We start from the raw sequence: 27402 nt of genomic DNA, 5'->3' as shown, positions 1-27402 counted from the left end.
TTAGATTGGAATACGTAATGTGTGGAAACTTGTTTCGACAATCAGGTTTGATGATAACATGAACAAGATCCCAAATCCTTACTCTACTGGCAAACAATGACTATTTTACAATATGGCTTCCAATGTGAACCATAAAAAGTGAGTAGTGAGAAGGACTAAGACAGGGAATGATAACATGAACAGAGATTGCTATGATGAAAGAGTGGAAAAGGAATCAATTAGAGAAAAGGTTCAAAGGCGCAGTCAGTAAATTAATCAGTAGAAGGATTGGGCAGGGTAGAGAAGGCTGAAAAAAAGAAAAGGCCAGTGTGTTTCAAAGTAAATGGAAAAGCCTAGAAAATGGTTGGTTGAGCATGGTGAGTGGAAGAATCAGAGGAAAGGGAACTATGATTAGTAAGGAAAAAGAATGTCCAAGGAGAAAAAATGAATAAGTCATTTTGTGGGTATATTGAAATAGGAAGAAAATGTCAAGAAAAGAGTTAGCAGCATATATCAGAAAAGAGAAGGAAAGTGCCAGAGATGAATGAGGTGCTTGGGGTGGGGGCCAAAGTATACAATAGGTCTCAGGAGCAGACTGAAAGTCGGAAAGAGTTCTTTTTCCCAGTATTCACCAGTAACAATGACAGATGCATTCTGTTGTGGAAGAATCAAACAGGGTTGTTAATAACTCGTGGATTAAGAAATATGCAAAGGGGAAATAAAGACGGAACTGAGTTGCTTGAAGAAGGACAAGACCTGGAGGGGAATGCCACACAGGAATCTCAGACATTTTATATAAATGGTGATATAGCCACTGCAGGATATGTTTAACAGGTTTCAAAATCACAAAGCACGTAGCATAAAACAACGAAATACAAGAGGGTAGGCTCCACAAATGTATCCAAGGTGGTGAACTTCAAAAATAAAAATAACAGTTCGAGAAGTAAATTAATCGGAACAAAACTCTTGTGTAACAGTCCACATAAATCCACAAAAAATCCAGTAGTTTATTCATAAGGTACAGACAGAACAAATAACGAAAACACTAAAAAGCGTTTTTAGTACACCGAACTTCTTCAGACATATATTAATACTATTAAAATGCTCAGTTTAAATACTTAGTTTACTTAGTTAATTGGTTAAAACAATGCTCTGTGAACAGCTGATCAACAAACCTAAAAGAGACAAGCTAAATCAAACGGGCTAAATATGTTAACCCAATAAAAACAACGGGAAACATCTTCTATTAGATGAATATTAGTTTAAAAAAATTGAGTTAACAATTATAAAGGATGTATTAAGCAAATATTATGAATAATATATAATACAATATTAGTAAACAAATAAATGCAGAATAATATTTAAAGTAAACTAGGATAGGGAAATGATTCTAAATATTCCCAATAGTAAAAACTACCAAAAATAAAATAAAATGCAAAGGGTGATTGAAGAAACCTGTTTGGTTTTGAATACATCCTAATTCAACACTTAAGCATATCAAATTACAAACAGACCCAACCCTCACGGAATAAATGTATATGTATATGTGTATTACTAATATACATTCAACAGTCCCTGCCTCCGGTGTCAAACCAATACAGTTGCATATAAAATAATATGCCTATAAAAAGGAAATATGTGATGAGATTAAAAACACTTTAACCAAAAATGTATATATTTACACTATAGTACATTATGTTTATTTACCTAAAAACATTATATTCATCCTTTAAAAATTTCCTTAGGAAACAACTAGATGGATGTATAAACAATGTTTACCAGATTCAAATGTCTGATACCCTGATCCAAGAATTTATATCATGGGTAATAAATTTATCTTAATAAACTGTTAAGTTTAAGTATACACATAATTGAACAAGCCTCATTGAGGCCAGGGGTTTTGTGTGCCACCAACCGTAACTGCCAACTTAGTTCCTTCTTTTCTAATTGGAGCCTTAGCAAGTTTTCATTGACAAGGTTAGAGTTGTCGGTCAATACTTGATCAATGACCATAAAGTCAAATAAATGGCCTTCATTCCGATTACAATGTTTTGCAAGGGCATTTTCATCCTTATTTTTACTAATTGCATAACCATGTTCATACACCCTGTCCCTCAGACGCCTGTCCGTTTTGCCAACATAAAATGCGGGACATTGTTTGCACTGTGCCAAGTAAACAACACGCCTACTATTACAGTTGAAACGTTTCCAAATCACAAAGGTTTCATTACCTATTGTGAATGAGTCGGCAGTGTTGATATGTGCACAGTGCCTACATGCCCCGCATTTTTGGGTGCCCCCCTTAGTCTTGGATCTCACTGATTTCCTTTCAAGAAGTTGTTTCATATTGGTGCCCCTCCTAAATGTGATAATGGGTCCAAATTTAAAGGTTTGTGTTAATTTGTTGTCCAAAGATAGACAAAACCAATATTTCCTGACTACCTTAGAAATTTCAAAGGCTTCTGGGCAGTAAGTAAAAACAAATGAATCCATAAAGTTTTTGTTCCCCCCTACTGCCTCAACAGTAGTGACCCCGGGGTTGTTAGGGCCCCCAAAGCTTTGGGTATCAATCCCATTCTCATTGAGTTCATCAAGATGGGCAACTGTCTTCTGTATCCCTAGTATTGCTTTATATACCCCATGTTCCCTTTTTGAAATAACTTCACTAAATATTCCTTCCAAAAATGAACTTGGGTATCCTCGATGTTGAAACATTTGGTATAAATTCTCACATTCATTAACAAAATCCTCCTCAAGTGTAGTCATCCTGGCCACCCTTACGAGTTGGCCTTTCACCACTGATTTCTTTTGGTGACAAGGGTGAGAACTAGAAAAGTGTAGATATGTGTTTGAAAACGTACTTTTCCTGTGAATTTTAGATGTATAATGCCCTTGATATTTGCTAAGGACAATATCTAGGAAACAAATATTGTTTTCCTGAAAGTTCATAGTGAACTTAAGGAACTCTGTAGTAGAATTAAGAAATTTTACCAGTTCCTGGGCTTCTGTCTCATCCCCTTTCAATAGAATGAAGATGTCGTCCACTTATCTTTTGTACATATAAATATTTGATTTCCAAACACTACTCAGTACGTAAGATGTCTCCCAGTGGGCCATAACTAAGTTTGCAAAACTTGCGCCCACTGGGGACCCCATAGCTACACCTATTTTCTGTAAGAACAACTTGTCCTCGAAAGAAACATAGTTGTTCTTCAAAATCATGTCCAGTAGTTGTTCAACTAAGTTACATTGGTCGCTAGTAGCTCCCTTTGACCCTATAAATTCTACAACCCACTGGATACCTAAATCCTGGGGGATACTAGAATAGAGATCACACACGTCGACTGTCAAAAAGTTAAGTGAACAATCAAATACCACTTCCTGCATACTCTCCAGAAAGGACCATGAGTCCTTCAGTATTTGAGTTTCTTCCTCCACATATTTTTTAAGAATTGAGTCAACCAATTTAGCAGCAGGGTAAGTTATTGATTGACGAGCATCTACAAGTGTACGGAAAGGAGGGTTTCTTAAGTCTGTATAGAGTTTCGGAATCCCGAAAATTTTTGGGATTATGGGGGCAAGCATTGTTAAATATTGGTTTTGGTCACCATTAATTAGACCATCAATAAATAAGTCATTAATGTGTGACTTAATGTGATGGTATGCTTGATTAAGCTGGTTCTTACTTACTAACTCGTAAGTATCCTTTTCCAATAACGTCAACATAATTTTTACATAGTCAACGTTATATACAATAGCAAGCCCCCCTCCCTTGTCCGGTTTCATAAGTCTTACTGGTAAATTCCTAAACAGTGTCAGTAAATATTTATCGTCCTTAGAAATATTATACTGATAGTTACTATACATTCTAGAAACTATTTCTCTAAATTCTAGTTCACAAAGCTGTTCGAACAAATACAGTGAGTTGTTAAAGGGTGGGTTGAAACTACTGGAAACACGCAGTGAATCAACATGAGAGTTAGAATTGCCAAATATCATATTGAGATTCAGCTTCCTGATGAACATTTTGAAATCAATTAACAGTTCTACAATATTGCAGGCCTGTGAAGGTACAAAAGTGAGACCTTTAGCAAAAAGTTCAACCAGTCCTCTGTCAACATGACACTCAGTGTAATTGTAGATCTTAAAGTCAGCATCCTTGTTGGTCACAATTTCAAATAGGGTTAGTCCCACTGTTTGTTGTTGCTCCGCGTGTTGTAATATCTCTTCGGAGCAGTCGGTTGTTTCAGTTTCCAATTCCTCCCCCTCCCCCCTCTGTAGTTTTTTTGGGGGCCTTGGTTTGACCAGTCATCACCTTCCAAAGTGTCAAAAATGGTATCAGGGTCGCTTGAACCTTCCACACCCACGTCATGCTCCTCGGTAACCAAGTTAGAATCCACATTTTGGCTGGGTTTAGAATTACCCTGTCTAGTGTGATGGCCTGTAGATTGATTTCTTTGTTTGGTAAAAGTAGAATTTGGTTGTCTTAACCGAGTTTGGAAACTAGGAGGTTTAGGAAACGCCAGGCCTTCTCTGTAGGCCCTTAGGTCCCTATCAAGTTTTTTAATTTTCGTCGCTTTCAATTTTGTCATCTGCTGGGCAATGCTAGATAGGGTTCTACTAAATTCGAACTCATATCTATGAAAGTCCAGGTCGCCCTTAATCTCCCTTTCCAATGTTGTTGTCTCAGTGGTCAAACTGTCAAGTTCTATTTGGTAATGCTTAACCATGCATTTTAAAACAACTAAACCATGGTTATTAAATAGTTCAACCAGTTCATTGTAAAAAGCAGATCCAAATTCCAAACCATTCGGGTACACAAAAAGCCTTAGGCCCTTAGGGACTATTTTCTCCCTTATACATTTGTTCAAGTAATTGAGCTCCAGTTGTATTTTCTTAATTTTATAAAGTTTGTTATCAAAAACTTTTAGCTTCTCAACCAGAGGAGCATCACTTACTGTTTCAGTGCAATTTCGAACATTGTTCCCCAAATCTTCCAGGTTTAGTTCGTCGTTAAGCCAATTCCGTGGGTCAAAACTGTTGCTTATGCTTGTTTCAGACCTTATAGTTCTTTCCCCGGTGTGTCCGCGTGGTTGTATACTGGGTTTATTTTTAGATGTTCCCTGTGTTTGTGTTGGACTCCGTTCGGTGTTAATAACAGAATTCACACCCTGTTGACTAGCGAAACTCACGCTGTCAACCTTCTCTGATAATCGGTCCAGTCGTGTGTTAATCAGCTCCAGGAGTTGGGTAAGATTACCTTGCGTAGGGCTTTCCCCTTCCTGTGTATCCGCCATCCTCAATACGTGTGAACCGACCCTCGTAACGAACCAGGAACCAAAATCACAAAGCACGTAGCATAAAACAACGAAATACAAGAGGGTAGGCTCCACAAATGTATCCAAGGTGGTGAACTTCAAAAATAAAAATAACAGTTCGAGAAGTAAATTAATCGGAACAAAACTCTTGTGTAACAGTCCACATAAATCCACAAAAAATCCAGTAGTTTATTGTACGCAAGGTACAGACAGAACAAATAACGTAAAACACTCAAAAAGCGTTTTTCGTTCGGTACACTGCCCGAACTTCTTCAGACATACGTTAATACTATTAAAATGCTCAGTTTAAATACTCAATAGTTTATTAAGATAAATTTATTACCCATGATATAAATTCTTGGATCAGAGTATTAGATACTTGAATGTGGTAAACATTGTTTATACATCCACTTAGTTGTTTCCTAGGGAAATTCTTAAAGGATGAACATAATGTTTTTAGGTAAATAAACATAATGTGCTATAGTGTAGATATATACATTTTTGGTCAAAGTGTTTTTAATTTCACCACATATTTCCTTTTTTATAGGCATACTATTTTATCTGCAACTTTATTAGTTCGACACCGGAGGCAGGGACTGTTGAATATATATTAGCAATATACATATATATATATATATATATATATACACTTATTCCGTAAGGGTTGTGTCTGTTTGTAATTTGATATGCTTTAGTGCTGAATTAGGATGTATTCAAAACCAAACAGGTTTTTTAACTACCTTTTGTATTTTATTTTATTTTTGGTAGTTTTCACCATAGGGAATACTTAGAACCATTTCCCTATCCTAGTTTACTTTAAACATTATTCTGTATTTATTTGTTTACTAATATTGTATTATATATTATTCATAATATTTGCTTAATACATCCTTTATAATTGTTAACTCAATTTTTTTAAACTAATATTCATCTAATAGAAGATGTTTCCCGTTGTTTTTATTGGGTTAACGTATTTAGCCCGTTTGATTTAGCTTGTCTCTTTTAGGTTTGTTGATCAGCTGTTCACAGAGCGTTGTTTTAACCAATTAACTAAGTAAACTAAGTATTTAAACTGAGCATTTTAATAGTATTAACGTATGTCTGAAGAAGTTCGGGCAGTGTACCGAACGAAAAACGCTTTTTGAGTGTTTTACGTTATTTGTTCTGTCTGTACCTTGCGTACAATAAACTACTGTATTTTTTGTGGATTTATGTGGACTGTTACACAAGAGTTTTGTTCCGATTAATTTACTTCTCGAACTGTTATTTTTATTTTTGAAGTTCACCACCTTGGATACATTTGTGGAGCCTACCCTCTTGTATTTCGATGTTTAACAGGTTTGTCAGAGCTTACTAGGTAACTACAGAGTGGGCTAAATAATGGTGAAAAAATCCTGAAACAAAGGATAATCAGGCTCCTTGAACATAACAAGGTCTATTAGAAAATAGAGCATGAGTTCATTACTAAGTTTTCCTGACAACCCGAATCAAATTTATGAGTTATTGATTAACCAGTGGAATACATGTCAACAAATCAGTGTTTGTTCTATTCCTGGATTCAGCAAGGCATTTGACTCAATACAATAAACAACTGAAAAAGCTAAAGGGTATAGTGCTGGGTAATAAAATGCCTGAATGAGTGCAGATGTAATGAAAGGCAGGTAGTAAGGGAAGAGAAGTTTGCAGAAATGAAATTAGTCATTGGCATGCCATGGGGTTCAATTTTGTCTAGCACTCTTCAGCATATACACATCAGATATGCTACTCAGAATTGAAAACAAATATCCTTGCAGATGATTCAAAAATGGAGGGACAGCAGCTGACAGGGTAGTGAACTTTGAAGACTGGCTGGCAAGAAGATCAGACAGAAACAAAGGTTTTATATGGACAAGGGTATGATACCTCAGTAAAGAGAATCTATGAGAAGAACATGAATTTTGTGGTAATGCACTTCCAGGTAAGAGGACTAGAAAGGGACTTGTAGTTAACAATCAGGGCAAGTATGAGTCAAAAGTGGCAGGGTGCAAAGGCAGCATGCAAATCCTGTTGGACATTGGGGTGCACTGCAGAAGGTGTCGAGTCCAGGATTACAGGGTTACATCTTCTGCTCTTTCAGGAACTGTTGTTTCCTGTCTTGTAGAGTATTCAGGAAAAAAATACTAATCTTATAGCCATAGAATAGGAGAGAAAAAGGGTGCCTGGTGTAAGTAATCAGGCTAGAAATATGTGAGTGTGAGAGAAACAGGTAGGACACAAAGGCAGGTCAGGTAGGAGGACATGATCATTAGCAAAAGGGATTCAACTCAACCTGCACTTTAGGAAGTATTGATTTACAGAGGGAGATGTGGACAGCTACAATGAAATACTGAAATGAGTGGCTAACACAAAATAACAGATACATTTCAGGGAGTATGGAGTGAGTGGAAGAAGAAGAAGAAGAGGAGATGATGGTATCACAGATGGCAGGAACTAGCTGTCACACTTGGAGCAAACGCAGTAGACCCTGATGTTCTCTTCAGCATATATATATATATATATATATATATATATATATACTTGTTGAACAGAATAATCACATGGTTTATGAAAAATGCATTTCATACATCTGCATGTGGTTAATCACAGCAGAAAAATATTAGTCTTCAGTCCACTTCACACGCAAAATAGTGATACTCCAAATGTGGCACAACATTTACAAGCAATTCTTATTTGTAGAGTTGTAAGCTCCTGTAAACTCCCTGATGTGGACTCAAGCCACCACACTCCTCATCTTTATACATTTAATCTCTGAAACTGGAAAAACCTGAAGAAACTGGAAAAGATGGACAACAGTTTCACCATTAATACTATTGAAGGTCATAGGAAAATACCCTAGTCTAAAGAAAACTTACACAAACCTAAAACTGATTACAGTATTTGAAAGAATGAAGCTTGCAATTTTCACACACGGGTGGGTCTCTGTGCTGCAAAGGACAATGCCTGATTGTCAGCTGGCTTGGCACCATGCACCTCACATCTGTTAAGGGTTTTATACTGACCTTAGGTAGCAGAAGATGAAAAATAAGCCCAGGAGTATGCTGCATACAATCACAGAGATAAGCAATGCCATGTTGTGAATGCTGCCATCGACAAAATCTGCAGAAGACAAAAATGGGGAGAAGCAAGCTCAGACACACAAGTGGTGTGACACAAATTGTAACAAAAGGACAGCCTACTATGATATAACAAGTAAACTCTGGAGTTGAAAAAGCATATTGCTAAATGAAGTAGCATCTCAGTGACTTGTATAAGTTATATTTGTAGAACTGGGCATTACATAACAATTTCTGGTTTACTCAGATAACGCTGTTTCTAACTTCTATTCTAGTAGCACAGGCATTTCCATTTCTAACCCCATTATTTTCCAGTTAAAGGTATATGTTTTAGATGATGGCTTTCCAGCTGTATGGAAGGCAATGCTTGTTCTTCTACAACCTGAAATGACTCCTGCACTGCAAGCATAAATCATCATGAACAGACTCTTATTGTGAGGCCAGATTAATTGCAACCACATGTATGTATTCATGAAGCCAATTATAGCTTGGCATTTAATGACAACCTTTACGGTGAAGTAGGACATTTCATAGCACTGCCTTATATTTTGAACTTTTGCACTAAGAACCTTATGGGAGTTAAAATATAATCTGTGGAATTTAACAGGTATGAATAAACAAAAACTCAAAGGAGTATATGTGTAAAGTAAGGATAAAATATTCAGCAACTGTTTTAGATAATGAAGTGGTTTGACCTGAAATCCTTGTGCTAAACAGCTTGGTGTTTGCAAAGCTGTCTTAGGCATAGAGACCCTAGAAATAATTAAGCACACTCTTACCACTGCTGATGAAGGCAACCTCTTTTTATTTTCAAATATTCTGTTGTCTTTCATTTACATACCTGGGACACTGCTGCCATAATTCTATATGATGATTTGAGGTTAGCCTCATAACTCTGTTACACCATGGAAGGTTTCATTTGTATTCCATCCATCCACAATCCCTTTTTCCCACTTTTGCAGATGGGGTCAGGGTGTCACTTCAACAGTGACAATCATCTTGCGCCACGGTCACATCAACAGGTGGCCAGCCTTTTAATTAGTATTCTTTGCAAATATGTCTAAGTTGATTATTTAATGAGCTTCTTTGTAATCCTTTTCTAGGATTTTTAGTATGCGTCAATAAAACAACCAAACCAACCAAATTCAACATTTAAAATGCGTGCTCCAAATGATCACCTCCCTAAATGCCCCAGGCCACAGTAATTATGTATTATTTATTTAAGCATGTTAACCAGGAAAGTCTGCTTTGGCATAATCCATATTTTGCAAAATCCCAGGAGCAACCTATGTAGTCAAAATTTCAAAAGAGACAATGCAGAGCAGCTGGATACACATCAAAACTGCATGCAAATCTGCAGAATGTAAGCATTTTAACCTATTATATAAGATGTTAAATAAATAATCACCAATGAAGTATGCAAAATTAGTCAGACATGACAGATAACATTTACACAGTATAGTACAATATAGTATAGTATAGTATAGTATAGTATGGAATACTATAGCATAGTATACTAATAATTTCAAAGCTAGTATGTCAGCAGACTCCATGTTCCTCTTCTGAAGGCAGCTTATATATTCACTGAACTGTCTATTGAATGAAAAGCTTGGTAGACCACTGGTTTCTGGAATAAACAGATTTTATGATGCTACCATATTCCCTCCTCTATGGCTATTTAACTGGGTATTGCATTTTACCCTGTATAATTGTGTTTCCTACCTATGCTAAATTAAACCCGGTCTGTTCATCATCTGCCTGAAAGAGCATACTGCATTTACATGTACATACTACTTTACTTAAGTATTAACTGCAGAGATACCCTGTGATTCACTGAACACTGTTTTAATCGCTAATAACTCTGGCAGCCTTTGCTACATCTCATTGCTACTGAATGATGTTGCAATGCTCTTAATATGCCAACCTGTTTCTACAATTGTTTTGTTCTAGAATGTCAGACTCTCAGAACAGTACTACTTGCTGTTGTTTGCAATTATTATGTAACTCACTTCTACAATGTAACTCTGCTTTTCCTGAATTTTCTTTTATTTGGAAAGGTTTTACAGTGCTAATTTATGAATTTAATTCCTAGCTTTAATTAATAAAATCCTATAATCCTATTCAGTACTGTATGATGATCAGGTGCTCAAACAACAGTGAGGGCTGGGTTAGGCCTGTGGCTTCTTAGTCCACTTAAGTATCATAATCATAGTTTCTGGTAAGGTAAGGTACATTATCTGTTGTACATGTAACTATTCTGTTTCTTTTAGCCTTTAGGATGATTGATTTGGCAATCCCATAGCTAGTTTTTCCAGTTTTCACTTGTGTTACACTGTAATCAGACACCTCAATAACTTTGACCAAACTTATAATTAAAAGTGGCATGTTCAGAAGACATTAGCAATAGGTTTGCTGCAATTTCATGAGCAATGGTCAGAATATCAGAGTGCATGATTTTGGTTATAGTTTTTCTGTTTTATTTTCCATAGCCCAAGTAGTTAAAATAGCTGAGGGATCCTTGGGGACTATTCCTGGACAGGTTCAAGGAAAAATGTTAATAGAAGATACACTGGTCTATATGATGCCAAAGAAGCTAGTAAGAAAAAGAAATTGAAGAATCCTTTGCTACTATTCAGTAACAGACTCATTTAAGAAGAAGTTAATACAGGGAATACTGACTTCTTGTCAATGAACACTGTCCTGCCTTCCTCCCTTCCAGAATATTCTTACCAGAATGGATTCTCTTATTCTCAGCTCCTGGAGAGGACTGGGCCTGAGGCTGATGGAATTCATCAGTGTATAAATTTCCTCTAAAATGTGAAAAGCTGTGAGATTTGTGTCCTTGTCTATGTAGATTACCTGACACACACAGCCTTTCTCACAATGGGTACTGCTAGATGATGCCATACTAGTTAGGGACCCTGTCATGGTAACTATATTATAACATCAACCCCCCATAATATTGAATGACAGAACACTAAAACACACATCAAACCAGCCTTTCTTAGAAACACAAGTAACAAAAAAAGCAGTGCTTTTGGAGAAGGGCAAGCTCCCCTGTACCTCCTTGCCCCTTCCATGTTATAGATACCTCCTTTCAGATCACTCCACATTGAGAAATGGGCAAACACCCAATTCCAGAAAATGCCGACATTACAATGACAAGCCAGTTCAGTGTTATGTGCTTTGATGTTCTGTCATTCGATATTATAGCAGTTCAGTGTTATGATATAGGCTCATATTTGTTTCAGTATTTTATAGCCTGCTTCAGTGCAACAGGAGGAACTCTGGTCTGAGCCCCAGTTCCAGAGCCTTTTACAATAAAGGACTCTGCCAATAGTTGCAGTTCATTTATGCAGATTTGTTTTTTTGGATCTTCCACTTTCCCTGAGCAAGAGATGGATCTGGCTGAGTCCCCCAACTCACAAGCCAGGCATCAGCTGTCAGGAACTGCAACAGTCTTAGCTGAAGTAAGGGAAGGCTGACACTGAGACAGGTGGAATTTGTCCATCACACTATAGAGCGATGCAAGGAGGCTATTACCAGTAGTCCTGTGAGGACGTAAAGACTTTGTAGCCACTGACACCCGAATGCCCACTGGAACACCACTGGTATTGGCATGGAAATTAAACTCTGAATATCAGAGCTAACATGAATCCTAAGAGGCATAAGAGGACCTGAACCTGGGTCTCTCATTGCAACCTTATAAATATTTCCAAGAGTAGGACGTCCTGGGGTCTCCCTGTGAGCACAAATGACCAACACTGAAGAGTGTCCAACACTGCTCCAGTGATGGCAGTTCTGCAGCTTAGGATGAGAGCAGACGTCAGTCAATTTATAATGACAGACTCCCTGGGCCCAACCAATGACCACTTCCTCTACAGTAACACCTGGATGCAGTCAAAACTATGGGAAAAATGTTCTCCTACAAGTGGTACTGCAGTAACGATTATAAGTTCACTAGACAGCAACACATATAAAACTGAAGCCTGTCTAAAACAAGCAGAAGGAACCTGCTATGGGGCCGCCAGACAATTATGCTTCCAAATGACGCCATCCCAGCTCATTGTTCTAGAAGAGCTGAGCTCCCCTCCTGACCACCAGTACTGGAGAGTCACCATAAGAAATAAGATATACTAAACATGCTGACTGCAGTCCAGGCTTCCATCTTATCCTGGACTTCATTCAGCACATTTAATATATCTTATCCTGGACTTCACAGAGAGTCACCTTCAGGAATATGATATACTAAGCATGCTGTGTAACATCCAGGAAAAGATGGAAGCCTTTAGTTCCTTATGAAATAAGACAAAGTAAGGAGTAGAGTATTTTGCTTTTCTCCAAAGTCCCTGTGTGGAGTAAAGCTTGAACTTGTCTCAAGAGCTCTAAGAAGAACATCTGATCCAAGAGAAGAGCTTTTTTTTAAGGAGAATGTATTAACTTCTGGACATGGTCATCTGTGTCCATATCTACAACAGAGTTGTTATGTGATGCAGCAAACTGGGATAAATTCAGAGAACTGACCCATTGGCACTTATGCAGAGTGTTCAGGAATGTGACTTCTTCTCAACAAACAGGTGGAGTTGGCAAGGCAACAGTGCTTGATGTTTGGGTGTCCTACTTGTTTTAGAAGGAAATTCTTATTCCTTTCGGTCGTAGAGCAACCTAAAGGAAAAAAGTAGACATCATAAGCACCACCCACAGTGATCAATGTCCATTTCATTATTTGAGTATCTTTGCTAATGTTCTGGGAACTGTGTCCCCCCCAAAAAAGTTACAACAAAACGGGGACATTAAGAATCCTTGAAGGAGCACAAGCTGTCATTCAGCATAAGTACACACTTATTCTTTATGGCTGCCTGTAACATCATTACAGTCAGTACTCCAGTGAGCTGTATGAAAAGTGACAACAGAACTACATACTTTTGCAGTGAAGCCTTCATCCCTAATTTGGAGTGGTCTCCAAGCTTTCCAAAGCCTGGTCTATAAAGGAGGTTCTAAAGAATTGAACTGGGACTGGTGAGACAGACAGCTAACACATGGAAATGAAAACAATATGCCTGGCTCTGACCCTTAAAGCTGTGTACTACTTATCCAGGGGAAGTTGGAAATGTGGTCTGGCCTCAGTACTCAGGATGGACCAAATTGGTTCTGTAAGAATCTTTTATGGAATATTTGATGCATATGTCACTCCATTCTGTCAGAGGTCAATGACTCTATCTACCTCCTAAGAGAATAACAAGTTGAATACAGATGCTTCCAAATTGCAAAAATGGCATCATTTTGGAAAGGTTACATAAGGGATGAACTAATATTCCTCACCATTCTGTCCCACAGGTACTGGTTTATCAATTTCTGTGAAGATGCAAAAGACTGGTCCATAGTGGGTTCTCAAAGGAGTGGGTTACCTGGACAGGATTTATAGGTAGTGGGTCTCATTTTTATTTTCTGTCTCTGACATAATGAACTCAGGATCCTCTAAATACCTTTCCTTGGATGAGAATGATGAAGTAGAACCCACTTACCTCTTCCTAGCTACAGCTATCGTTGGTGGTCTGTGTTCACCAAACATGTAAGGTAATGAGAAAATTGCAGGCAAGCCTCAGGTAGTAGGCAGTGGGGTCCTAATACGCATGGGAGTGCACCCTAAAGGTCATGTCCATTTGTGAGATGGTCCAGGGTTCACACTTTTACTAACCAATGGACAGATCATGACTCATGAAGAATGCAAGGCAACCTTATGGACACACTTCATAGGAGGAAACAACAAGTGATGTTTGTTTTCTGTATCCTTTACCTTTTCCCATCAGTCTGGTGCTGATCCTTAAGTACACAGACAGTCGTCTGGCATAGTTTTCAACTGTCGATTTCCCAGAATAGTCCTCGAGTTTGCCTTATATTTTTGTTCTGTTCTTCATGAAATGTGTAGTTTTCTGGCAAATTGCTGATGATTGCAGTCATTAAATAATGATTTATATTTGAGTTTCAGACTTCACACTCTTCGTTCAGAAGTTCATAGGTTCATAGGAGGGTACTAGGCTATTGGCCCTAGGCCTATATAAGCCTAGCCAAAATGTACCCTGGCTTTCGCCACCCAAGAAAATTATTTTCCTGTGCCCCTGTCGAGCAGAGCCACAGAAGTGATCCCTGGGGTGAATTTCCTATCTCCCATCCAATCATCAAGATTTTTCTTGAAGAGTGCTAATGAAGAGCTCTGTTTGACATAGATAGGTAGTCTGTTCCAGAGTATGGCAAGTATCTGGGACAGGAATCTATCCCACCAGCATGTTCTGTTTATTGTGGTGACTAGGTTTAGGTCCCTAGAGCATGTAGCTCGGAGGGATTGGGATTTCTTTAAGTGGAAAATGTCCAACAGCTCTGGGTTTGACATACCTTTGTATGTTAGGCAGAGTTCACCTCTGAGTAGGTGATATGCGACGAGTAAAGCTGGAGTTTTTTAAGATGGTCTGCGTAGGGCATCTGTTTGAGGCCAGTAATCCTCTTTGTGAGGTATTTCTGTGGCCTTTCCAGTTGTTGTAGATGTCTTGTGAGGTACATACCAAAAGGAGCGTTGTACTTTATAATGGGTCTAATGAGTGATGAGTAGAGGGGAACAATGACATCTTTTTTTCTGGATGAGAAACCTTTTGTGATGAGGTGAGCCACGTAGATGGATTTCCTGACCACTGTGGCGATGTGATTATCAAAGGAGAGACTACTGTCCACCTGTGTCCCAAGGTCTCTTATCACATTTTTGGCATTAAGTAGACTACCAGCTATGTAGTACTTCATGGGTACAGAGTTTTTACCAAAGGGGATGATAATACACTTTTTGGCATTGAGCTTCAGGCCATGACTTTGACACCGGGCATCTGTCTCGGTGAGGCCCTTTTGTAGTATGTCCACATCGTTAGGAGTTTTGATTATGGCTCCTAGTTTGCAGTCATCTGCAAACTTTGTTAGCCAAAGACCTTCTGTGTTAGCCTGTACTTCAGAGAAGTAGATACCAAACAGGAAAGGACCCAGGATTGAACCCTGTGGTACTCCACTTGTCACTGGTCTGAAGTCGGATTTGGAGTCTGCTACTTTCACAGTGTGGGTTCTGTCCGTAAGCCAGTTGGCAACCCATCTTGTGACATAGGGATTTATACCTAGTTTAGTGAGCTTATCTATAATTACAGAGTGGGGGATGATGTCGAAAGCCTTGGCGAGATCTAGATAAGCTGTGTGAACCACCTTACCCTCATCTATGGCTTTGGTGACTGCTTCAAAGAAGTCAATCAGGTTTAGGAGACATGATCTGCCTTTTACAAATCCAAACTGGGTAGGGTCTAGAGTTTGGAGATTACCAATGCCTTTGTTTATGAGTTCCATGATGATATGTTCCATGGCCTTGCAGACCAGGCTCATCAGACTAATGAGGCGGTAGTTCCTGGGGTCCATTGTGGCTCCCCCTTTGTGGAGTGGGATAACCATTGTGGTGCGCCATTCAGTGGTCACAAAGCCTGAGGTGAGGCTATGACTGAACATGGTACTTAGGTAGGGTGCCAGTTCATTCTGTAGTTCGTGTAGAACGCAGCCTGGGATATTGTCAGGTCCCATGGATGCTGTGTTCTTGGCTTTGAAGAGTGTGTTTCTTATCTGTGCAGCCGTGATTACAGGAACTTTGCATTCTTCTGGTATAAAGATGGGCCCTCTAGGGGGTGAGAGGGGGGGTAAAGTTAGCACTGACCCTATCTGCCAGGATGTTGGCAATATCAGTTGGTTCTGTATATTTAGTGTCATTGTGATGTAACTCAGAGCAGATCTGCGTGTTGCCATTGAGATTCTTGACACAGCTATAGAATGCTTTGTGGTTGTCTTTAGAGTCAGTGGCAATTTTGTTTTCATAACTAGCTTTGGAGGATTTTACGAGGGATCTCAGCTTCTTATTGAGGTTGACCAGGGCGTTCCTCCAGTCATGGGATTCTACTCTTTTTTGCAACAGTTTATTTCTTCTGTTGTAGAGTTTGTTTATGGCAAAGGACCACCAGATCAGCTTCCTTTTTTTGGAGGATAGCATCTTGGTTCTATTAGGGATAGCATGATCCATGCACTTTATAAAGTGCATTTGTGTAGGATTGAGCAGTTGCACCTCTGTTGTCCATCTGCATGGGTGTCATGAAGTTTGCCACTTCTGTCTTAAGAAATGTGAAGCTGACTTTGGAGAAGTTTTTTACGGTGGTTTCCCTAACTGGGGGTGGGGCGGGATGTGGATGTCTAGGGTGATTAGCTTGTGGTCGGATCTGACCAATGAGGAATTGACCTCTGGTGTGGAACACCGGTTGCCCATGTTGGTAATGACCAGGTCTAGGATATTGCTGCCCCTGGGGGGGGGGGTGTGAATATGTTGATCCAAGGTGTTGGAATTTAAGAATTCCAGAAAACGTTGAGCAAAAAGAGTTGGTACATGAGCAGTTTTCCCAGTTAATGGTGGGGTAGTTGAAATCGCCCATTATTAGGGTGTTAGGTTGTACCCTAACACTTTCCAGTGTATCAGGAAATGAGGAGTGGGAATCCTGGGGCATGGTGGGGGGTCTGTAGCAAGCTACAATTTGGATTGCAGTCTTGCCCAGAGTTAGTTGCACTTGGATAATCTCGGATGCATTATGCTGTTCAACTAGCCTGGAGGTGTGGATATCCTTAATGAATATGGACACGCCTCCACCTTTAGTGTTTCAGTCCGGGTTTGGTGGCAGAAAGGTGTGGTATGAATTATAGCCTGGTAATGCAGGGGTGCTCTCTGGAGCCTTGAACCAGGTCTCTGTCACTGCGCAGATGTCAGTGTTCTCCATTTTAAGGAGTGCCTCAAGTGAATGCATTTTGAGGTTTAGACTTCTAGCATTGAGTAGCATTACCCTCAGATTTTGCTTGCTTGTACCTGTTATGTTGGTGAATTTGTCATTTGAACTTTGCCTAAAAAAGGCACTATAGGAGTGGCAAGAGCCTTAGCCAGTATCCGGAATCCCAAGGGTGACAGGTGCAAGCCATCTCTGGCAAAGCATCGTGGTCTGTCGATCATGTCATTCCAGGCAGAAAAATATTGGATCCCCTTAGTAAATGCATACCAATTCAAACTTGTCTTTCCAGCAGTTTTCTAAGTACACAAGAGCAGTATTTAAAATCTGACTGTTTTGGGGCCTTTACCCTTCACATTCCTCTCACCTTTTTTTGCTCAAGAATATTATACAAAGCCAATAATAATGAGGGAGGGGCAAAGGTCCAAATCAGGGACAATCTGTAAATATTACTCTAATTCATTTAAAAAAGTAAACAGAAAGACAGGTTGTGCATCAACAGATATTTTCTGAACAGTACGAAGTATGAAACTCTAATGTCTTGTGTTATTGTCTGACCTCATGGCTTATCTATAGCAATCCAGTGTTGTTTTGTATTTTGTTGTGCAACTGCTTGGTAAGAGAAGATTTATTTTTTTATATATATATTTTTTTACCTCTGATGTTTATTGTTGTGGGAAAACAGGAATACACTGTAGACTGGAAGATTTATTTTGATTTATATTTTGTTTTTACCTCTGATTTTTCAATGTTTATTGAAAGAAAGGGATATATTATAGAAAGGCAAACTAGGTTAACTATCCTAAGGGGGCCTAGTCATCTGTAGACAAGTCACTCTAGAGCTTATCAGAACCCATCCAGTGTTAGCTTGTGGGGTTTTTTGGGGTGTGTGTATGTGCAACTGCTTGTTAGGAGAAGACTTACATTGATCTATATTTAAATCTCTGATTGTCACTGTTTGTTGGAAGGAAGCGATAGATTGTAAACACATAAACTCTGACCATCCAAAGTGACCTGGTCAGCTATAAATTCACACTGTAGACAGGACACTCCAGAGCTTATCTGAAAACATCCAATATTGGTTTGTGATTTACTGTACAACTGCTTGGTAAGAGAATATTTATTTTGATTTATATTTTATTTTTTACCTCCGATTTTCACTGTGTATTCTTGACTGATGTAAAGGACATCCACCATTTTAGGATCATTGGCACAACTTGTAATGTAGGTCAGACTGATTACTCTGAATTACTTCCCCTTTTACAACATTGCTCAGTGTACTTAATTTAATATTTATTTGTATACTGTTTGTGTTTTTCTCTCATACAATTTCACTTAAATTACTAATTGTTCTTAGTTCTTTAATAACGTACAAATGGTAAGAGCAAAGCACAGTAGGTATTCCAAGAAATCACCAAAACGTCCTCAATACTTCAATAATCCCAATGCGCCAATAGTTATACTTTAGAGAAAAATGCAGCGACTAATTCAGTATAAGGATCAAAAATTTAATGTATAAAACTCATGAATAGGTTAGCACTTTCACCATACGGCTTCCTCAGACCTATAAACATATCTAAATCCATCAGTTTAAATACAAACATAGGTGGGAAAATCAATTTGTCTTAAAGTGAAAGTACTATATGAAAATATAATAATCAGTCCAAAACCTTAAAACTATATAAACGTATATCTATAGAGCAGTAGTTCCCTTTTGACTTTTTTATTGTTCTTAGTTCTTTGAATTATGTTGACACTGATTTTGATTTTTCTTTTCTTTTAAAATTCTTTAACTGTTTACAGCTACGAAAGGATTCCTTAAGTGATTATGTCATTGATGATTTGTTGAAGCACAAGTATCTTCCCCAGTGTACTAAATATACCTGATAATATTGGGGATTTGTGCTGCTCATGTCAAAATGTGGATGATTTGCTTACTGGTATTAACAGTAAATCTAGACTTAATAAAGATGACTGCATTTGGCACAGCATGAAAAACTGTTTTTATATGTGTTGATAACTGAGCTAATGAGATATTAGGCACAGTGCAAATAGAACATAGGTTCATAGATAGGTAATAGGCTATTGGCCCTAGGGCCTATACAAGCCTAGCCAAAAAGGTACCCTGGCTTTCGTCACCCAAGAAAATTATTTTCCTGTGCCCCTGTCAAGCAGAACCACTGAAGTGATCCCCAGGGTAAATTTCCTATTACCCATCCAATCATCAAGATTGCTCTTGAAGAGTGCTAATGAGGAGCTCTGTTTGACATAGATAGGTAGTCTGTTCCAGAGTATGGGAAGTCTCTGGGACAGGAATCTATCCCTCCAGCATGTTCTGTTTATTGTGGTGACAAGGTTTATGTCCCTAGAGTGTGTAGCTCGGAGGGATTGGGATTTCTTTAAATGGAGCATGTCCAACAGCTCTGGGTTTGACATAGCTTTGTATGTTAGGTAGAGATCACCTCTCTGAGTAGGCGATATGTGATGGAGTAAAGCTGGAGTTTTTGAGTCAGTCTGTGTAGGGCATCTGTTTGAGGCCAGTAATCCTCTTTGTGAGGTATTTCTGCAGCCTTTTCAGTTGCTGTAGATGTCTTGTGAGGTACATTCCAAAAGGGGCATTGTACTCTATAATGGGTCTAATGAGTGATGAGTAGAGGTCAACAATGACCTCTTTTTTTCTGGATGAGAAACCTTTTGTGATGAGATGTGCCATGTAGAAGGATTTCCTGACCACTGTGGCAATGTGATTATCAAAGGAGAGACTACTGTCCACCTGTGCCCCAAGGTCTCATCACACTTTCGGTGTTAAATAGAGTACTGCCTATGTGGTAGTTCATGGGTACAGAGTTTTTACCAAACGGGATGACAATGCACTTTTTGGCACTGAGCTTGAGACCATGGCTTTGACACCAGGCATCTGTCTCATTGAGGCCCTTTTGTAGGATGTCCACATTGTTAGGAGTTTCGATTATGGCTCCTAGTTTGCAGCCATCTGCGAATTTAGATAGCCAAAGACCTTCTGTGTTAGCCTGTACTTCAGATAAGTAGATACCAAAAAGAAGTGGACCCAGGACTGAACCCTGTGGTACTCCACTTGTCACTGGTCTGAAGTTGGATTTGGAGTCTGCTACTTTCACAGTGTGGGCTCTCAGTGAGCCAGTTGGCAACCCATCTTGTGACACAGGGATTTATACCTAGTTTAGTGAGTTTATCTATAATTCCAGAGTGGGGGATGGTGTTGAACGCCTTGGTGAGATCTAGATAGGCTGTGTGAACCACCTTACCCTCGTCTACGGCTTTGGGAAAGAAATCTCCGCTGTCAGTAAAGGTCACTCAACCTTCTATTCAGCATGGTACTACTGATGACAACTTTGGAATTCAGGATAAAAGTATTCAGCAATCTGGGGATTCAGAGCATGTAGAAGGAAATAAAAACATAAAGAAAAGGAGAAGTTCAGAACAAATAACTAAAAGACAAAAGAAACTGATTAATATCTATGACACTAAAAGGCTATATACTAAATAGGACACTGCTTTGCTATGTAACACAGATTACAGGGAATGATAAAATTGTTCAATCACAAAACATTCAGTCTACATAAAATTATATATATTTTTTCTAACAGTAAATGTAGAAAAGACACGAGGGGCAGGCTAAAAAGAAGAAATCAAAGCTGATCTTGGAAGGATTAAAGAACATTACCATGAGAAAAAAACAGAGGAAAAAGACCAAAGTTGACAATATCCCACAAAATACAACTCAATTACATTGGATATCATGCACCAAGAAGTAGAAACAAGCATCTTAAAGATAACATTTAAGGAGACTCAGTTAAGCACATTCATTCCTCGTGTACACTGGAGCTTCTACAGAATCCATTCTATATATATATATATATGAGAAACAAAACCGCTTAACTGGATCTCTTTAAATGTTGTCCTCTTTAAGCTGGTTTTCCTTGCTTCAAAGTTGACAATATGTATCAGGCAGGGGAAGCAAAAAGACAGTTAAAAGAAAATTACTGTTAGGAAAAGAAATATGCAGTGAAAACTGTGACATTAAGAAGGCTATTCATTTGTAAAAACTGATAGAGCAGGTATTATTAAATTAGAGAGGGAGATTCTTCAGATATGGTTAGAAATTATATATTAACAATTGTGATTTAGTTATTAATGGAACTGATACTTACATTGTAGAGAAGATAATGAACACTGAGTAGTGTTACACTTGCCAGGAGCAAGAACACAGGATATAACTAAGAGCCCTAGAATGCATTAATGTAATAAGGTATGACGTCTTTCTTAATTATATTGCTATACCTGATTCCATCTTCAAGGACTCTCTGATTCATACTAGGAAACTTTCAGCCCTCTTAGATAGCTTGCCAGGGCATATTTTGTGCAACTGACATATAGAAAGGAGAGTGAAGTCAGAATGACTGAAATTATTTTCTAGGTAAATACATACATGACAAACTGGCCCACTTTAGGAAATGTGTAGCACATACAAACCTAACTTTGGGTACACATGTATTTAGACTTGATGGACTCTACTTGGCAAGGCAAGGTAATGGTATTTTTGTAGCAGAAATATTGCAGTATTTCACTAACACAAGTCAGAACTGTAACAGGTCACATGAATACTATAGATTTTGTAACTGTGACCAAAAAGACAACCCTTGAACAGATAACTGTTAGAAAGTATACTGCACCAACATTAAGTGCTGATGACCTAGAGGAATTCATTTATTTCTTGGATGAAACACAGGAGGGAAAACAATAGTAGCTGGGGACTTAATTGACTGGAATAATACTCATTCATCAACATTAGTAAGTAAATTGTTTACAACATATGCTCATGAGCAACAGTTGTTGCAGATTGCAAGCAAACCTACCAGGAAATGGAACATACTGCACATGTTTATGTTCCATAGGAAATGACTGCGACTTCATGTCAAGTTTTACCACCTTTGATGCGCAGTGATCACAAGGTCATAAAGGTTTAACTGTTGCCAGATAATTCTGCCAAACTGAAATCTAAATCAATGCACAGATGATTAATAAAGTACAGTTTTGTACCTACCATAAATGTAGATGTTCGAAGATCCACATTGCTGCAGTCCTTACACTTGGGTAGTCCGCTGTCCTCGGTTGGCCCGAATACCAAAGTATAAGGCTGACGTCGGTCAAGGCGCATTTGACTGACATCAGAACGTCAGGGTACAAATGCGCATGACCGACGTCATATCCTCAGTCTTTTCTTGCCCCAGATGTCAGAAGACCCTAAAAATAAAGGTCAAAACCAAAAGACAGCAAACAACCAACCAACCACCCTTGCACTAATTATATGTACAATATATACAATATACACAATATGTACAACCCAACCCACACAACCACCTCTAACTACAGAGGGGAAGGAGGGAATGTAAATTGGACTGCAGCAATGTGGATCTTCGAACATCTACATTTATGGTAGATACAAAACTGTACTATGTTCTTCATCTCACATTGCTGCAGTCCTTACACTTGGGTAGAATCCCAAAGCAGAGGTAAGGGAGGATGGCTAACTACAAGGAAGCAGGAGCTGCCAAAATGCCCTGCAAAACAGCAGTGGCAAAACCAGCCCTGGATTTAGAGTAAAGTGGCAGGTGATAATGCCTAGAGAAAGTATGCACTGAACTCCAAGTAGCTGCCTCCAAAATATCCTTGGTTGCCACTCCCCTCAAAAAGCTGTTGAAGTGGCAGTAGCCCTAGTGGAATGAGGCCTAATCCCAGCTGGAATCTCCTTGCCATGATGGGAATAACAGAAAGCAATGCAAAACCCAATCCACTTAGAAATAGTTTGTTTTGACACAGGCTTGCCCTGAGAACTCAAAGCAAAAGAAACAAACAACTGCTGAGACTGCCTGAACCCTTTAGTTCTGTCCAAATAATAACGCAACTGCCTGTGTACATCTAAAGTGTGCAAAATCTTTTCCCCTTTATTTTGGGGATTTGCATAAAAAGTAGGCAAATGAATAGTTTGGTTTAAAGCCACACTAGAAACCACCTTAGGCATAAAGGAAGGATTAGTGCGTAATGATACCCTATCCTTATGGAAAATCAAGAAAGGCTCAACCGCCATAAGGGCCTGCAATTCAGAAACCCTTCTTGCAGAGGTAATGGCCAACAAAAAAGCAGTCTTCCATGACAAATATTTCAACTCAGAAGTAGCTGCAGGCTCAAAAGGTTGTAGAGTGAGTTTCTCCAACACAAAATTGAGATCCCAAGCAGGAGTAGGAGCTCTTCGTGGGGGTCTTATATTCTTTGCCCCTCTAAGAAATTGCTTGAACAAAGGATGAGAAAACAATGGTGGGTCGCAATCATAGTGAGCCGAAATTGCTGCAGCATGAATTTTAATAGAAGAGAAAGACAAACCTTTGTCTAGTAACTCAGTAAGATATTGAAGAGCCACAGACAAATTAGGCTCAGAAACATCAAAATCTTTTGCTGCACTCCAAAATAAAAATCTCTTCCATTTGTCTGCGTACACTTTCCTTGTACTAGGCCTTCTAGCTTCCAAAATAACATTCAAAACCTGCTGAGGAAGTGGAGGCCCACTATGGTTCAAAACAGAATATGCCAGGCTGTTAGGTGCAGAGAGTGAAGCTTGACATTGAGCAAATGGCTGTCCTCCTGTGACAATAGGTGTGGAATCGAAGGCAAAGGCCATGGAGGCTTCCGTACCAGACTTCTCAGTAATGGGTACCAGTGCTGTCGAGGCCAATCCGGAGCTATTAAAATCATCCTTGGCTTGTCTTGTCTGACCTTTAGAAGTACCTTTGGGAGGAGAGGCAGAGGTGGAAAGGCATACACATGAAGATTGCTCCAATTGAAAGAAAGAGCATCCACTCTCCAAGCTGTGGGATGAAATCTTTTTGTGCAAAACTTTGGCAGCTGATGGTTTAGTGGAGAAGCGAACAGATCTATGTCTGGAGTTCCCCATGACACTGTCAATTTCTGAAATACATGAGGATCCAATTTCCACTCGTGGGGATCCATAATTCGTCTGCTCAACACATCTGCTAAGGAGTTCTGTGCTCCTGGCAGAAACCTTGCCTGAAGATTGAGCTGTAAACTGAGAGCAGTCTCCCACAAAATCATTGCTTGCCTGCATAGAGGATAAGAATGCGTTCCCCCTTGCTTGTTGATGTACCACATGACAGTAGTGTTGTCTGTTAGAATCAACACCTGCCCTGGAAGAAGTAATTCCTTGAAAGCTATCAATGCAAACTGGACTGCTAACATCTCCTTCATGTTGATATGTAGATGTTGTAGTCTGGCAGGCCACTTGTCTTGTATCCACTTTCCATTTAGATGAGCTCCCCAAGCTTTGTCCGAGGCATCTGTCGTTAAAATCTGACTCGCCTCTGGCCGGGTCACAGAGAGTCCCTTGTTTAGGTGACATTCCTGAGCCCACCACAAAAATTCCTTTTGAATGCAAGGTATTATTTGAATGACAGTGTCCAGATCCTGGCAGTGCTGTGTCCATACATTTTGAGATACCATTGTAGCTTCCTCATATGCAGTTTGGCATTGGGAAGCACCAGAATACAAGATGCCATGAACCCTAAGGCTTGAAGGACTGTCCTTGCAGTCAGCCCGGACTGATGAGATAGTTGATGGAAGTAAAGGGATAGACTCTTTTGTTTGTCCGGGGTTAAAAAGGCCATCTGGGATGCTGTATTCAGTCTCACACCCAGAAAGCACATGTCTTGAGAGGGTACTAGACTGGACTTTATTTCGTTCACAGAATACCCCAGGCATCTTAGCACTGCTATCACATATTCCAAATGATGAAGAAGCTCTTCCCTTCCTTGAGCCAGAATCAGGCAGTCGTCCAAATAAGGATAGATCTGTATTCCTTTTAGCCTGAAGAAAGCTATCACTGGAGCCAGAACTTTCAGAAACACTCTGGGCAGTAGATAAGCCAAAGGGCAATGCAGAGAACTGATAGTGAGAAGTCCCAGCTCGAAAACGCAGATACTTCCTGCAACTTAGTCTGATAGGAACATGAAGGTAAGCCTCCTTGAGATCCAAAGTTACCATCCAATGATCTTTGCCCAGCAGAGGTAAAAGCTGCTGCAACGTCAACATTTTGAACTTGGGAATGTCCAGATAAGTGTTGAGGATAGATAAATCCAAAATTGGTCTCCACGTGTTCCCCTTCTTTGGTACTAGGAACAGGCGAGAATAAAATCCTAGGCCCACTTCTGGCATAGGGACTGGCTGTATGGCCCCTATTTGGAGCAACAGAGAAACTTGCTTGTGAGCCTCTATTCTTTGTTGAGGAGGGACGTCTGGCATGCCTTTAAAAGGAGGCAAGGTATGGAAATAAAACCTGTAGCCGTGGTGTATGATATCCAATACCCATCCGTCTTGGGTAATTAAACTCCAATTTTCTTTGAAAAGTGCCAACCTTCCTCCCAAAGGTGCTGCCAGACGAGAAGGCTCTGGCAGCTGAAAAGGTAGGTCATTGGGTCTGTTTACGAAAGGACTGACCCCTGCCCTCACCCGAAGACTGTGCAGGAGAACTCCCTGTTCTAGGCCTGAAAGAGCCCTGAGCTCTGCCCCTACCACGTCTAGATCTACCCCTAGACTGGGAATCATAAGAAGGATACGTCCACCCCTTAGTAGGCCAATTTCTACTAAACTTTGGAGGCTGGACCTGCAAAAATCTTTAACAGTCTGCATAGACTTAGCCTTGTCTTCCATTTTCTTTAAAACTGCCTCAACAGGAGAACCAAACAACACGTCAGATTGCAAAGGAGCATCTAAAATCCTTGTTTTAACATGGTCAGACAAATTCTGATCCCTCAGCCAGGCGTGCCTGCGAAGAACTGACCCAGTGGCAGCCACCCTAGACGAGGCCTGTACAGCATCAAAACCACATTGCAAAGAATGCTTACCCACCTGTTCAGAAACATGTACTAAATCTTGCAACTCTTTACAATCAATACCTTCTGCCAGAGCATCAACCTTAGCCTTCAATTGTGAAAGGAGATAGTTTTGGTATTTCAACATGTGAAACTGGCAATTCAAAGCCCTCATAGCAAGAGTGGAAGAAGTATAAACTTTCTTTCCCCATCTATCCAAGGCCCTGGCTTCTTTGTCTGCAGGAACCGGATTCTTTACAACAGAAGCCTTAACACCTTTAGGCCCCTGGCTAACAGTTTCTGGGTCTGGGTTTCTGGGTAGGACTCTTAAAAAGAAACTTATGAGCTTCAGGCACCCTGTAATACCTATCCGGTTTAACAGGAGCAGGAGGCAAAGAATCAGGATTAAGAGAAGCCTCAGTAAAAACATCTTCCACTACATCCAAAACAGGAGGTATAGCCAAAGGCCTATGCTGGGGTAAAAACAAAAATTCCCTAAGCCTTTTCCTGGAATCAGAGAAGTCCTGACCTTCCCACTTAAAATGCTCCCTCATGGAATGAAGAGTTTCTGAAAAAGAAAAATCCTCAGGAGGAGAAGCAGAAGGAGTAGAATCATCCACATCAGAATCAGAATAAGGAGAGTACTCCTGCAAGTCTTCAGCCGAAGACTCTGAAACATCTGAAGCCTGCTCAAAACTCCCTAGCTCAGGCTCCACCCTAGGTCTCTTATCAGGAGGGGGCATAGAACCCTAATCAAAGTAATCAAATCTTCTGCCATTTTAAGCATATGCTTCTTGGGCACAGTTCCAGAAGAACTAGGGGTGACACCAACTGAAACTGAACCTGGCCTGCCCCTGGGAGAAGCCTTTGAAACAGAAGGAGAGGGCCTAGCCATCCTAGGAAGGGAGGGGAGTATAGTAACCTGAGAAGCCCCCTCAGCCTGACCTGCCTCCTGAGAGGCCACATCTTGCAATAATAAAGTCTCACCCTGGGAACACAAAGAAACCTCCGGTGGAGCCACCGGCTCCACCGACACCTCTAAAGAACCGGCGTCCGGTACAGACGGTTCTTCTAGCCTAGGCTTAACTGCTTTGTCCTTGCACTTCTTTGAAGAAGCGGGCGTCGGAGCATCCAACGGCATTTTATAATTGCACCGCTTCCCAAAGACTAACCTGGCACAATCCAACCTTCTCTTTATAGTGCGTTTATTGAATCTAGCACAAGAGCGACAGCCAACAACGTCGTGCTCAGGCCCTAA

At 39.8% G+C, this 27402-nt stretch overlaps 1 protein-coding gene across 2 annotated transcripts in view; it reads right to left on the bottom strand.

Moving 5' to 3' along the window:
* The window catches only part of BMPR1B (bone morphogenetic protein receptor type 1B), a 781127-nt gene that overhangs the window by 127067 nt on the left and 626658 nt on the right, over positions 1-27402 (bottom strand). For both annotated transcript variants that reach the window (XM_044061268.1, XM_044061269.1), the window contains exon 5: positions 8336-8432. In XM_044061268.1, the coding sequence (XP_043917203.1) occupies positions 8336-8432 (97 nt within the window). The remainder of the gene's footprint in view (positions 1-8335; positions 8433-27402) is intronic.

This window comes from Protopterus annectens, chromosome 2.part0 (genome assembly GCF_019279795.1).
Source record: "Protopterus annectens isolate FY-2018-M chromosome 2.part0, PAN1.0, whole genome shotgun sequence".
Classification (NCBI taxonomy): Eukaryota; Metazoa; Chordata; order Ceratodontiformes; family Protopteridae; genus Protopterus; species Protopterus annectens.
The sequence above is the reverse complement of the archived record's forward strand: the minus strand, read 5'-3'. Positions and strand labels throughout refer to the sequence as shown.